Source organism: Pygoscelis adeliae, unplaced genomic scaffold, assembly GCF_000699105.1.
Source record: "Pygoscelis adeliae isolate BGI_AS28 unplaced genomic scaffold, ASM69910v1 Scaffold212, whole genome shotgun sequence".
Taxonomy (NCBI): domain Eukaryota; kingdom Metazoa; phylum Chordata; class Aves; order Sphenisciformes; family Spheniscidae; genus Pygoscelis; species Pygoscelis adeliae.
Genome location: NW_008824235.1, coordinates 422569 through 437269, shown reverse-complemented (window position 1 = coordinate 437269; position 14701 = coordinate 422569). Strand labels below are relative to the sequence as shown.

The following is a 14701-nucleotide window of genomic DNA, read 5'->3' as shown; positions in this document are numbered from 1 at the left end:
AGAGAGTGAGTAGTCTTTAAACATCTAGCAGTTTATCAATTAGCATCACATAGTCTACACTTAGAACATGAGTAAGCTTACAGTGAATAAATACCGTCTAGGAGATGTAAAGTACTAATCCCATTGTATTTCATTCCAGCAGTGGAAATCTGGTTTCATAAACTAAATTAGACTTAATACTAGTTTTTGTGATTACAGCTGTTTGGGTAGATATAATAGAATTTTTTGCAAGCAGAAGATTACAATTAATTGGGACGATGTTTTGGAGGGAAAGCACCAATACAAAAGTAGAGAAAATGTTACTAGCTTCCTAAATCTAGCTGACTGATGAGGAAAATGCTGGTTATAATGAAGCACAGAAAGACATCATGATAGTAAGTGTTCTCATATAGAATATTTCTACAAGTTACTATATATGATATATTTATACATCTATATAGCTATACACATAAAACAGACACTTGAAATATATACATATATCTAATGAGTACATGTAAGCAGTATATACATCAAAATAATGAGGGATGACAATTATAAAAATGCAGCTTGTATGAATTGGAGGAAATATAAAAAATGTTTTTCAAACCATCAGGTACACATTAAATTCTCAAGAAAGAAAAAAGTCAGGGAGCTAGTCAAGAGATGTTGAACATATACTGAATAAATATGGACCAATTATCTATATGAAAAGTTAGGCCAATGGATAACTTTTATTGTCTACCATTGAGAGAGTCCTATTAAATTCAGGTGATTTTGGATTAGGTTTAGATGGGGGGTAAGGGGGAGAAGGAAAATCAATTGGACATCTCTCACATTGCAAAATGGTGTGATCTTGGAGTGTCACTCCAAAACATAGTGTGCAACAACACACTAGCATTATAGACTTACTTCCATTTAAATATCTTTAGCAACCTGTTTACATGGGAACATAAATGCTATTGATCAAAATAGAGGAATTAACATTGTCATATTTTGATACAAAGTATATAATTTTCTAACTGTTTAGGGTAATGTAGGTCCCATCGGTCCTCCTGGTCCTGCTGGCCCACCTGGAGATAAGGTAAAGCATCCTCCATAATGATGATTGATACTGTAAACAGTCACACTGGTGGCTGTCTTATGGGAAGAAGAAAAACGCCTAGTAATCATTCTTGTTCCTTACAGGGAGAGACTGGTCCAGCAGGTGCCCCAGGTCCAGTGGGTTCCCGTGGTGGTCCTGTAAGTGATAGTACTTTTCTTACAGTATAACTTTACCATGGCTCCTCTAGCCTAGTACAGACATCAGTGTTGCACCTACCCCCTCAGGAACATATGTGGCTTGAGTTCGAAATAAACTCAGCACATTCGGCTCCTGTTGACTTTTGGGATTTACAAGTGCTAAGGACTTCAGAAAATCAGTGCTTTTAACACTGTAAAGGGGTCGGAGGGCTGCAGTGACAGGTCAGGCCAAGAGTGTGAGCAATAGTTGTTTCCATCTTGTCTTACAGTTAAGTAAACTTATTTTAAAATACTCTTATATTTATATTTTAGATTGATAAAACAGCATATTTGGATGTCAGTTGGATCTGGGGAAATACCATGGATTGTGCTCAGGGTTTATACAGGTGTAACTGAGATCAGTTTGTCACGCTTCAGATAATTATCAGATAATTCCTGAACAGTTGTTTTTAGAGCTCAGGAGCAACTGGCTTGTTGTTTGGTTTTTTTTTTTCCTTCCAAAGGCTGATAAGACAAAGAAACTTCAGCGGTATTTATGGGAGTGTTCTCTAACTTGTAAAGTGAAGCCTATCTTTCTAACACCTTCCATTGCTGACATGTTGTTTTCTACAGGGTGAACGAGGAGAACAAGGTCTTCCTGGACCTGCTGGCTTCCCTGGAGCTCCAGTAAGTATAAATAGTTAAAAGCAATTGAATGTGATTATCAAGTTCTTAGTTTCTCTAAGTTCATCCACATCTCAGAAAGGCTTACTGTAACCCCTTTAATATACATACCTGCTACATACATTTGAATAATTTGCTACTCTTTCTGTACTCAGTCACATATAGAGCAAAGTTTCTTTATCCTTCCTTTCCTGTACTGGTAGACCAATAGATTTCACATTGAATTTAATAATTAAATTCCCTTCAGAAGAGTATCCGGATAGGGTTTTTTATCATAGTGATATCATCTGCATTTTTTGAGTTGTAAAATAACAATATAATTTTTCTACAGGGCCAAAATGGGGAACCTGGTGGGAAAGGAGAAAGAGGCCCACCTGGTCTAAGAGGAGAGGCTGGACCCCCTGGAGCTGCAGGTCCACAAGGTGGTCCTGGTGCACCAGTAAGTTTTTGCTGTTCCTTGTTGCTATAAAGAGAGGTTTCTTCAGTTCTCCCTCAGCCTCAAGGTGGCTGGGCCCAAGTGCAAGCATTTAAACTGCCTGAAACTTAATGACTTCCTATAACTTTAATCTATCTGTCAAATCATTTGCTTTATCTATTTCCTTCCGTGTAGGGTCCACCTGGCCCCCAAGGAACAAAAGGAGAACGTGGATCTCCTGGAGGCCCTGTGAGTATCTCTTTGACTTAGTCACTGATAAATGACTCTATCTGTTACAACAAACATGATGTAAATGAAAAACAAGACCTTCAGTGACTTTAATATCTGCAGTTCAAGAATAATTAGTGTTCCAGAAGGAGTAATTAAAGTTGAGGTGTTTAGTTATCTGGATTACATTGATTTTAATATAAGTAAGGTGCCAAAACAGCTTTTGGCACAATGACTCAAAGCTATAAAATGGCTGATCTCAACAGTTATTAGATTTACATGCCATCTTTGCCAAGTTTCTCAGAGCCCATTAGCTCACCTTTGAGGTACATGTGGGACCTTCCCTTGGAAAAAAAAACAAACAAACAAACAAAAAAAAACCAAAACCCTTGTGAACCTCTTGGTCAGTTCCAGGACATTTAATTCAGGTTTTAAGGAAAACAGCTAAATATAATTCAAAGAAGTCAGCTGTTGTATAAAAATCAATTTGTTCATCTTTTTCCAATCTTCAGAAAATGACAACTAAAAGTATTGATCTCTTATAGGGTGCTGCTGGTTTCCCTGGTGCTCGTGGTCTACCTGGTCCCCCTGGTAACAATGTAAGTTGTCTTATCCCCCTTTTTCTTTTATTCTTACCTTGTGGATATGTTTAGACATATATTATTATATTAAATTATATTAAGCTGTATGTACCTTGACATGAATATAAAATAAGCAAAAGCATTCTGAATATGATGTTTGGACTCAGGGAAAAAATTCTGCAAAAGAGAGTTTACTCTCATCTTATTTCATATGGAATAGCAATTCATTCGCTTACTGTCTTGATACTCCTCCTATTACGGTTTGCTTTCCAAAGCCCAGCAGAGTTAGTGGAGACCTTCTCCTGGATCAGGTCCTTGAGTATTTCTGTTGGTGGCAGACATCCTGTCTTCTTTCTTGCTCTTCTATGATGCAAAAAATATTCAATTCAGGATCTTCAATTGAGATGCATTTTTAAAACTACATTTAGTAGATCACTGTTGAGAATTTTTTTAGTTGCCTGTAGAATGGAATGGCATAAGATTTAATTATCTTGGCACAGAGGAGTTTGGAAAGATTCTTGTGGCAAATTTTCTCTCTTATGATATGGCCTACACCTGAAGTTTAATCTACCAGTCTGCAGTGTCCTATTATACAAATGTATGCTGATGCATCAGTGAATTCCAATATTTTATGCAATATCTGTGTGTGAAGAAAAGCTGTTTCATAATATCCTTGCATGTTCAACATGCACCTACTTTTGTCTCACATAGTAAAAATTAGATTCTGATTTTGATTCTTTATAAATTAAGAAAATACAAAGAATACAATGGATTTACTCATTTTAAAACCAAAATTATAAGTTATCTTTTGTTGTAACTGAGATATAAAGTAAGAAAACTTTTATATTTGAACAAACAGATTTTTATTTTGTCTTATAATTACAGACAGATGCAAATTAGAATATTGCTGAGTAAAAAGAAAAAGTAAGATTTTATTTAAGGTATTATTAAAGTCAAGGTGATTCTTTCCATTGATTGGCTAAGCTAAGAGTTTTAATGAAAGACATTTCATTTTGCACATGTCCAAGGCACCACCTCAAAGGTATCTGGCATGAGTAATTCAAGAAATCAGTGGGGTCTGCAACTATTTCAAATTTATGTGGCAGAGCCCTGGGTGAGGAAGGTGTATGCTGTGTTGGATACATTACAAACACTGGGCATCCAAACTGTGCAGGTGTTGTATTATGCAAACCATATGTCCAGACAGTAGGGAGAAAAAAATCCAAAATTATCAGCTACTCAGATAATACAGCTCACACTCTTCTCTTTAAAATTCCTTTTAGGGTAGTCCAGGTCCCGCTGGTAACGCAGGGCCTGCAGGCAAGGATGGGCCTCCCGGACCCCCGGGTAGCGCTGGTTCTCCTGGCAGTCCAGGACCTGCTGGAACAAGAGGTGAGCCCGGCCCACCAGGTGAAAAAGGGTCACCAGGCACACGAGGAGAAAGGGTAAGTACACATCCAGCCAGGGACCGTTATACTAATTGCCAGGGATTATGTTTGTCAAGAGTAAGAAGCCACCTATTGAACATTGAAGATCCTCAGTATTGACTGATCTGACCTTTTCCTAAACAGGGGGCACCAGGAGAACCGGGTCCTCAAGGCATCGTTGGTGGCCGGGGTAACACAGGTTTGCCAGGTCTGCGTGGCCCAAGCGGTCCACCTGGTATGGCAGGTGCCAAGGTGAGAGTGCATTCACTGCAGCAATAGCCTCAAAGCTAACACAAAAACTGTAATCCAGCTGCTAAAAATAGCTTTGTGTTACAAAAAGTAATGATGCGTTGTATTTTTAGTCCAGAGACTACAGAATTTACAGTTATTTTTGTTTACATCTGTAAGATCAAGATCAGGCTTTAAAAACGTTCAGTAACCAGCAGCTGTGGGATGTGAGGTTGTCTTTAATCTCTATTACCAAGAGTCCTGGATCAGATTATCTAGAAGTATATAACCAGCTTTACCCGCTTAAGGAGGGCAATGGGCTATAAACTCTCATTGAGACAAGAATTGAGTCGTAGTTTCACCTACCACAAGTTGTTTATCTCTGATTAATTCTCAATATGTTTCTTGCTTAAATATTATGACCCAAACAGGAAAATACTTTCACCTCCCTCCAGAAAAGGTGGTGTGAGGCTTGGTTTGTATTTTATTGCTAATATTGTGATAGACCAGCATTTTTTTAACTGCTTTGGCTATTGGTTTTGGGTACATAAGAAGAGACTTACCCGTTTATTATTTCTTAGTTGACGAAACAATAAGGAACGCTCCTTGGGTTCAATGGCCTTGCATGAATATTACTAGCAATGAAAAGAAACCAGTTTGGCCAAGTATTTTTCTTATTTTGAGTATTCACAATCACCAAAGTCACACTGGCCCTTCACTTTATTAGGTCTCCTTCATAATCACTGCATATTTAATTAAAGATGTATAATATGATCGTATTTCATAAGTACATTATCTGCAACAAAATCCTTTCCCTTTTTGTTCAGGGTGAAGATGGTAAACCAGGTACCAATGGTGTCCCAGGAGAACGCGGTGGTCCTGGTCCACAAGGTCCTATTGGACAAAGAGGCTTACCTGGAGAACCTGGCAGAGACGTGAGTGGATGTGCTAGACCTTCCTGCTAGCTTGTGAGTTACAAACAGGAGACTTGGGGAGTAAATATGCTTTAAGGTTCACAAAAGCTCCCTCAAGTGCCTGATGCACAGGGGCCTGGGCAGATTACATCCTCATGTGAGGTCGAGTAGCCTGCTGTCTCTGCTATACCTTTTACTACCTGTGGACCACGTCTCCGTCTCACTTGGAACTGAACAAGAGACTGCGCTGCCTGTATGCCTACAAAGTAATGCAGGTCTGACAGATCTTCTATGGGCCCTTCCACCTCCAGGAACTCCTCCTTCTTGAAAACTTTCTCTTTCTTTGATGAGCATTATTTAAGCTTACTGGAAAACAAGCTGTTTATTCATCATCCAGCTTATGAACAAACTGTACCATTCTTTTTTCCAGGGTAACCCTGGCTCAGATGGCTTGCCTGGACGTGATGGATCCCCAGGAGGCAAAGTAAGGAATCACCAATACCTTTAGGTTGTCAAATAAATGTTATGTAGACATGACAATATACATAGCTAGTTCCGTGCTATGTAACTTGTTCCTTGAATCTCTTATGCTCCACTGAATATACTCTTTACGTTGTAGTTCTGTAAAACACTAAATTTCTTATCCTGTCAACTGTGACTATATCTGCAGGGTGACCGTGGTGAAAGTGGCTCTCCTGGCCCTCCGGGACCTCCTGGTCACCCCGGACCTGCAGGTAACAACGGTGCACCTGGAAAAGCTGGTGAAAGAGGATTTCAGGTAAGACCAAAGTAAATAGCTTACTGCTTATTTACATACCCTTCCTATGCAAAGTCCATTTCATGCTGTAATAAATTAGAAGTTCGGAAGAGTCATATATTTGTTACTGTCATAGTTTCTTGGCATTGAGGACCTCTTTTATAAGAATATTAAGGGGAAAAACATCACAGTTTATGTTCCTGATAGCTGTATATAAGATAAGCTCAAAATCCATGTACTCCTTAGGATGCCAAAAAGCACATCATCCCACCAGGCTCCATCTTAATTTCCATCCCATCTGATGCTCATGCGGCACAAGCAATGTTATTTATTTAAACTATGGGAGTAACTTTGGAAGTCTTCAAGTTATTTCTGAGAAGTGCTGACACCAGCACAGCTTGAGAACTGAGCACGTCACAAAATGAAGAAGGGGTCTAGTGCATGTGGTACGTATCAGTGCCTACAAGCAGCTGAGTAAGACTAACATTGGTAGGAAAAGGAACTGACCAAAATTCTTGCTGATTATATAGTGTGTGTGGAGCTCCCCCTTGTTTCCGAACGGCTGGACTTTGAACTGGCGAACTGGCTTTGAACGTACCACTTATTTGGAAGTAAAAAGGTGGTCTAGTCAACTCCAAGTGATCCATGCCATCTTATTCTTATTGTGTCACAGGGTCCACCTGGCCCTCCTGGCTCTGCTGGTCCTGCTGGTGCTCGAGGTCCTGCTGTAAGTCCTATTTAAAGTATTTGTGATATCATACATTCACTGTTTCCTGTTATTTGGGTGTTTTTCTTATTTCTTTATATATTCCTTTTATTGCAAATCTACTCTTAAAGGGTCCTCAAGGTCCTCGTGGTGATAAAGGTGAAACTGGTGAAAGAGGCAGCAATGGCATAAAGGGTCATAGAGGATTTCCTGGTACCCCCGGTCTCCCTGGTCCTCCAGTGAGTATTTTGCATTGGATTGGGAATTACAGCTGTTCTTAGTTCCTGTGTTTTGGGTCCCAGGTAACTAGTTAGCCTTAACTAATTTATCAAGGAAAGAAGAAAAAGCATAAAGAACCTGTGTAATTTGATTGTCAAATGTGTTCAAAAGTCCAGATTCCCTGAATCAACCTGAAATAAGTGTTAATGAAGAACTGCAAGAAGCTGCTAGGAGCTAAAGCTGGGTTTGCTAAAATGCCTTTCAGCTACACGTCTGCCTTTGCCTGGAACAAACACTTTTTCCATTCATTTATATAGGCTATTCTTGATTAAATTATAAAAGATAGAAATAGGGGTTGAAATATTTGTCTATTAGAAATCTATGCTAGACAGACATCTAAATCCATGAAAAAGCTACTCAGAGTCTAAAGACCTCTCTTCTGTCATGCATCTTTTGCAGTAACTAGTATTAGGGCAAAATGGGCATGAAATTATAAACTTTGTAAACTACTGAATTGTAACCATTCATTACCATTTTGAACGGTTCTTAATGGCTAAAAGGATTGAAGGGTAATAGACAGGCATGCCCTATGTATTTATGATAAGTAAAAATTTTGAGAGATTTATACTGAAAAGAGCTGTTAATAGCACTCATGATACAAGTGAGAATGAAGGAACCAAAACTCACCTAGTTAATCTACCAATGACGGCAAAAAGATGAAAGTGTTAACTATAAATGCCACCAATACCAACCTATTTAACAACACGATATAACCTGTTGTCTCACTTATAACATGAGTAAAGAAAAAAAAGGTCTGATAAATTCTTATTTACACTATGACATCGAGATGATTAATCATTTTTAAACATATGCCTTAGTTCTTTGTGGTGCATACATAAAGCAAAATTTTTAATGCATTTGAAAATATGAGTGTTTGTCAAATTATTTAAATAACTTTACTGGTAATATGATTTTATGGTAATATGCAGCATTTTGAGCCTATAGCTATGTATTCTTATGAATACAAGATCTCATCCAAAGCTCATTGATGTCAGTTGGCTTTCTTGCATTTTGGATGATATTGCATCACTAATATTTTTTCATATAGAGAACATGTGATAATTTTTTCTGGTTAAAGAATGGCAACCATTCTTTCTCATATCTGACATAGGTTTTCTATAAGAATGTGTTTCCTATAATCTTAAAGATGTTTCAGTGTCTCTATTTAAGGTACATCCAGCTAGGTACAAAATATTACGGGGAGGTGTATGACTTATTTATCTTTTCTTCATAGGGTCCCCTGGGTCCACAAGGTGCAATTGGAAGTCCAGGAGCTTCAGGTGCAAGGGTAAGAAAAACTCCTTACTTAGCATAGCTGGAAGGAAGATTCGGACTGTTTGTTTAAAAATAAATAAATAAAAATAATAATTGAAATTGGCCATCTCAACAGGCAATAGCTGAAGAAAGACACCTGAAAATCATACAAAAATGTTTGAAATCTCTCACAATAAACTATTTTGACCATGTTATTTGTGTTCAACATCGTTCTAGGGTCCCCCAGGACCAGCTGGGCCGCCTGGAAAAGATGGTACAAGTGGCTATCCAGGTCCAATTGGTCCTCCTGGCCCTCGCGGTAACAGAGGTGAAAGTGGCCCTGCAGTAAGTAAATTGTGCACACTCAAACAAATCTTCAGGGATTATTCATGAAACATAGGGTGCTCTCCCATTTAAATATCTCCCTCAGAAAATTCTGTACTTCATGGACGGAGTTTATGGTAGGAGGTATCTAGCTATCGAGGCTAAATCCAAAAAAATACAGATCATGTATAGTTCAGTGTAATTATTGATGCACTGGGCACTGTGTTAGTCTCAGATAATCATTGACTTTTCTGTGTACAATGGGAAGGCAGGATTTCTTCTTCACTTCAGAGCACAGACTCCCTTTGCATCTTGGAAGCTATGAAGCGGGTTTCCTAGACTCCTCTAGAGAGGCCAGCACTGCAAAGGTGACTGGCATAGTCACTTCTCCTAAAGCCAAGAAATAGTTATTCTCTGGATTTTGGTGGAGAGGAGTCCTTCTCAAAGCCCAGAAAGAAGGACAGTCACAGCTTGACAAAATTAGGAAAAGAAAATTCCAATTTTAGGAAAATAAAGACCTAGAAAGTCTAACAGAAGTTTATACATAGCAAATGCCATTATTTAATTAATAAGTAAATTAAATGTTTATGTGGGAATTCTAATTTTTTAAGATTAGGGTCCACACAGACTTTTAGTTTTAACCTGTGATCTCTACTCAGCGCTATGTTCACTATTTTTTTTTTTTTAGGGTCCACCAGGCCAGCCTGGTCTTCCTGGTCCTTCTGGTCCTCCTGGTCCATGTTGTGGTGTTGGTGGTCCTGTGGGTGAAAAAGGTCCAGCGGGCTATGGGTATGAATATCGAGATGAGCCAAAAGAAAATGATATCAATCTGGGTGACATCATATCTTCAATGAAATCAATTAACAACCAGATTGAAAACATCATTAGTCCTGATGGGTCACGGAAGAATCCAGCTCGTAACTGCAGAGATCTGAAATTCTGCCATCCTGAGCTCAAGAGTGGTATGTTAGGTTTTTATTTTCACCAATGGTAGCAGATCTTGATTTTTTTTTTTCCATGAATACTATTGTCTTTGAGTATTTAAATGCAGAGATCTGCTATAAAAATTTGATTTTTTAAAAAAATAATTGTCATGATAAAGATGATAAACTTAATAATAATTTTAAACTTTAATTTACTATGCATTTACACAGTATATACACTGACTTCAACTCTACTCCTTACATGCTTATAAGTGAACATTTGTTTAATTTTATGGAAAAAAACCATCACAAGTATAAGTTCTATATTTATTTCAAATGTCAGTCATATTACAGTATTCACATGAACTCAGTATATTTTTATATCATCTTACTTTCTGTGGCATCTCTTCTGTCAAAACTAATATGCTTCCTAATTTGGCTCAGGAATCTGGCATAGAAATAAGCTTCACCATCATGTAGTCAGATTCTTCTCTGAATATATTAAGCCCCTTAACATTTTTTTTTACCTCTAGGAGAGTACTGGATTGATCCTAACCAAGGCTGCAAGATGGATGCTATAAAAGTATACTGTAATATGGAAACTGGTGAGACATGCCTCAATGCTAATCCCAGCACTGTGCCAAGGAAAAACTGGTGGACCAGTGAAAGCAGTGGAAGGAAACACGTTTGGTTTGGAGAATCTATGAATGGAGGCTTCCAGGTAAGAAATTACTACAGTTAACAGCCCAAAAGGTAGTACACATATTGTACTCAAGTACGTCGCAACGTACTAATAACTAATCCTAAAATTAAACTAAGCTAAACATTTAGCGTGTGAAATAATAACTATATGGCCTGTCCCTAGACGTGATTAAACAACAACTGTTGCTTACGTGTTGTACTCTGCAGTTCAGCTATGGAGATCCTGAGCTTCCAGAGGATGTCTCGGAAGTTCAGCTGGCCTTCCTCCGCATCCTCTCAAGCCGTGCCTCCCAGAACATCACCTACCACTGCAAGAACAGCATTGCCTACATGGATCAAGCCAGTGGAAATGTTAAAAAAGCTCTGAAACTGATGAGCTCTATGGAAAGTGAGATCAAGGCTGAAGGAAACAGCAAATTCACATATGCTGTTCTGGAAGATGGCTGTACTGTAAGTAAACAAGACTTTAGTATGGTAGTTAAATAAATAATTCCCTCTAGAGGACTAGACCCATAATAAAGGAAGAGAGAGTGTTGCATGGCCTGGGTAAGGAAAGGACACAGCTACACCTAATTGGGGAAATTTAGATTCTGTACACCAGAAGTGTCACTCCTGTAGCAACTGTAGAAAGTGAGGTGTGCTCCCATTTAAATCTGTGCTTTATAGGTGTCTCCTTGCTTTAGAGTCAAAGTCAGTGAAGACACAGCAACCAAGTTCTGATCCAGCCCATGTCAACTCTAAAACTAAGAGCAGTAGGAATCATCTTTGTCATACAAAAAAATCAAGGCTAGCTGATTCAAGCCATGGGCTATGATTATGGGAAGGGGCAAACAGTCATTTTGCAGATGCAATATTGCTTCACTGTGCCTTGCTCACTGCAGCAGAAAGTGCTGGAGAGGATCAGTAACATTGATGAGCATGTTGGTCTAAGAGTATCTGCAGCCTTTTCAGTCACAAATACAAAACACCATAACACCATCCACAGTTTCCCTCTCCTGCCGTTTAAGGTCCAAAAAGCTCAACAAACACTGACATATATGGCAAACCTGCTGTTTAAGAATGCATGAACACATCTACTTTGCAGCCACTTTGCGGCCATTTCTTTAACAGGAACACGAAGAGCTACCTCATTACCACTGTCACTTTTTCCTGAGGCCAAAACCACTTTGCAAACAGAGTAGCCGTTTGTACCATCTCGCAGCATGTAGGCACATGCCAGTCTGAAGTCAGGGTGCTGGCACCGCTCCAGAGTACTCTACTGGCCGTCAGGGATCCCATCCCTTCTGAGCCGCAAAGTCTACAACCCCACAAGACCTTGCATAAAAGGTCCAGAAATGAAGAATGCCTGTCTACATGTTCATTTCTGCAGAGACTGCAACCAGTTTTCATGGCATTGAGAGGGACACATTAATAAGCAAAGAGAAAGTATGAAATCCAGTAAACTGTAGGATCACTTTCAGATAGCCCAACACTGATTTCTCTAATATGTTTGGTGTTTTTTTTTTCTTTTCTTTTTAACTTCACAGAAACACACTGGTGAATGGGGTAAAACAGTCTTTGAATACAGAACGCGCAAGACAATGAGGTTGCCGGTGGTTGATATTGCACCCATAGATATTGGTGGTCCTGATCAGGAATTTGGCGTGGACATTGGCCCGGTCTGCTTCTTATAAATCAAAGATCCTGCTCTTTCTGAAACCCCAGCAAACAGATTCACACTCCAACTGTGCTCCTTTGTTTTAGCCTTGTCAGCTAGTACAGGTGACCATCTGTATCCCAGTTATTTATTAACAAAATTTCTGGGGGAAAAATCAATTTGATATCAAGGGTTATTTTTTTCGCTATTACACAAAGTACAGTAAAAATGCTTTTTTGCTCTATTTTTTTTACCAAATTCCATCTTCAAAACATGTCTCCGTGGTGCTATATACAACTTCAACACTTAATAAAACAACACTGTGTTCTATTAGTTGAATGTTAGCCAATTTACAAAGCACTGATTGCTCCCAGTATCAAAGTTTACCCTTCTTTCTAAGATACAGTCCATAAAGCTAGAAAGACCTCCCTGTTTCAACTACCTCAACATGGACAGAAACTGGGATGTGTCTGATGAGTCAAACCAAAAATCAATCAAAGAAATCAATCAAAACACATTGGACCCATTGGTCAATTCAGTGGAATAATTTGGTACAAAATTGTCTATTTCTGTACTGATTAGCTGTGAAAAAGTACAGTGTATTTTAAGAGTTTAATACCTTAATGTCAGTAGTCACCATAATTTTATTGTTGGATTGTATTCTGTTATCAAAGGTGCTTCTCTACTTTCCTGTCATTGCTGGTCAAGACCACTAAAATTAGGGAAGTGTAAAAGACTAATATGATGGTGCTAATGTATTTTTCACTCCTAACTCTGCAAGTCAGGGTTATTGACTTGCTAAAAAAAAAAAAAAGTAAAGGATTTAAAGCAATTGTAAATGTCTCCTGTCAAAGATCGTCATTGGCATGTCATAGTCGAGAACTTTCTCCCTTCACTCTGTAAAAGTCAATAAAGATGCAAAATTGTGAACTACTTCTGTCACGTTAACACATTTATAGTGTTGAAGGTTAACCATCTTTGTAAGCTTTTATATGGTTGTTGGTCTATTCCTTACAGAGACACATAATAAAATATCTTAATAAAACTCCTTGTTGTTTCATAAAACTGACTTTTTTTTTTTATTTTACTATTTGTATCTCTTTCTTTAAACAAATTAATAAGGCAGGACACAACTCTGATACCACTTCAACTGCTTTTTCTAAGATAATCTGTTTGAAGAAAAACTTGGTAATCCTAAGGGATGTGGTTTATGGCATCATACTATGAAATTTTCTTTCTTACTTTTTCCACTCCTCTCCATCCAGTGGCTCATTTTTTCAAGCGTGGTGAGCTTCTGTGACTATCAGCATGGATTCAGCTCTGATAGCAAGATCCAAAACAGTGCCCGTGCACCTAGGCAGATCAGTTTGGAGGAAATAGAAGAGCTGAATCCTCCCTCCCCCCAAAAAAACCTGCCTCAGTGTAAATAAATGGGCAGTCATAGGCTACTATCCTTTCAGACGGCAGCTTAAATAAATGGCCTAAGGGCCTCCCACAGGGCAGGCTGGAGGCACTAGCCATTTGATGAAGGTGACAATCTAAGCATCTTGATATTTTTTATGGCCATTGGAGCTGCACAACTACGTCATCCCCAGATCTTAGCAAAAATTCAAGGAGATGTAATTACCACAGTAGTCTGGTGGTGCCTGAGCTTCAGGCCAGAAGAAGGAAATTAGCTGCACACCAGAATCCGGGCTGTGAAATCTTTCCCAGAGGTAGCTGCTGATAGATGCTACTCTGTCTTTCCCGTGAAGGAAGATACAGAGCCTGCCCCGACATCATTACTGCACGGCCACATGTTGCTCCACAGCCCAGGGTCATTAAGGATCCTCTACAACAAAAATTAGGAAGAAAAAAAATTCAGATTCTTAAAGGTTCTCATTGATGATTATGGATCATGCACCCTCTGAGAATACTTTCTGGATTAGGCCAAGCTGGAAAACTGGGCAGAGAAATGCTGTTTTTTAAGAAACCTCACCAGATTTGAGTCTGAGCCAAGACACTGCCCTGCTCTAGTGTCACAGAATTCTGCCCACGCAGAAGCAGAATAGTGAGGGTCCGGGGAGACCTTAACAGCACAAATGCAGTATCAACATGGGCATGACTGTACTTAACGCAACATAAAACAGTAGTGTCAACAATTCATAAAAAATATTAGCTTTCACATGAAGCTGCCTCATTTTATGGTGAAAATAGCTACTGTTTATGGAAGATGAGAATTACGTGTATGTAATAATATTAATCTGACATAAATTACATGGTAGGAAGTCTTTTGATTGGAGTTGAAGTTTTATGAAAGCAGCTCGTAAGAATGCTGGCTGGTGGAAAAATGCATTGGAAAAACCTGTTCTTAATCTGCACAGAAAAAAATAAAAAGCTTCTGTAATCTCCAGTACTGCTGTGGCTGAGTGAATGACTGGTAGCAATTACTCAACCTTAAAACTGA

General features: G+C 38.7%; 1 protein-coding gene across 1 annotated transcript in view; it reads left to right on the top strand.

Moving 5' to 3' along the window:
• COL3A1 (collagen, type III, alpha 1) overlaps nucleotides 1–13320 on the top strand; it is a 53123-nt gene extending 39803 nt beyond the window's left edge. The window contains exons 32-50 of the mRNA XM_009334979.1: nucleotides 1007–1060; nucleotides 1165–1218; nucleotides 1831–1884; nucleotides 2213–2320; nucleotides 2492–2545; nucleotides 3070–3123; nucleotides 4389–4550; nucleotides 4677–4784; nucleotides 5588–5695; nucleotides 6105–6158; nucleotides 6345–6452; nucleotides 7105–7158; nucleotides 7269–7376; nucleotides 8651–8704; nucleotides 8908–9015; nucleotides 9683–9956; nucleotides 10451–10638; nucleotides 10827–11069; nucleotides 12146–13320. Of these exons, the coding sequence (XP_009333254.1) occupies nucleotides 1007–1060; nucleotides 1165–1218; nucleotides 1831–1884; nucleotides 2213–2320; nucleotides 2492–2545; nucleotides 3070–3123; nucleotides 4389–4550; nucleotides 4677–4784; nucleotides 5588–5695; nucleotides 6105–6158; nucleotides 6345–6452; nucleotides 7105–7158; nucleotides 7269–7376; nucleotides 8651–8704; nucleotides 8908–9015; nucleotides 9683–9956; nucleotides 10451–10638; nucleotides 10827–11069; nucleotides 12146–12292 (2094 nt within the window). The 3' untranslated portion in view covers nucleotides 12293–13320. The remainder of the gene's footprint in view (nucleotides 1–1006; nucleotides 1061–1164; nucleotides 1219–1830; nucleotides 1885–2212; nucleotides 2321–2491; nucleotides 2546–3069; nucleotides 3124–4388; nucleotides 4551–4676; nucleotides 4785–5587; nucleotides 5696–6104; nucleotides 6159–6344; nucleotides 6453–7104; nucleotides 7159–7268; nucleotides 7377–8650; nucleotides 8705–8907; nucleotides 9016–9682; nucleotides 9957–10450; nucleotides 10639–10826; nucleotides 11070–12145) is intronic.
• Nucleotides 13321–14701: the final 1381 nt, after the last annotated feature.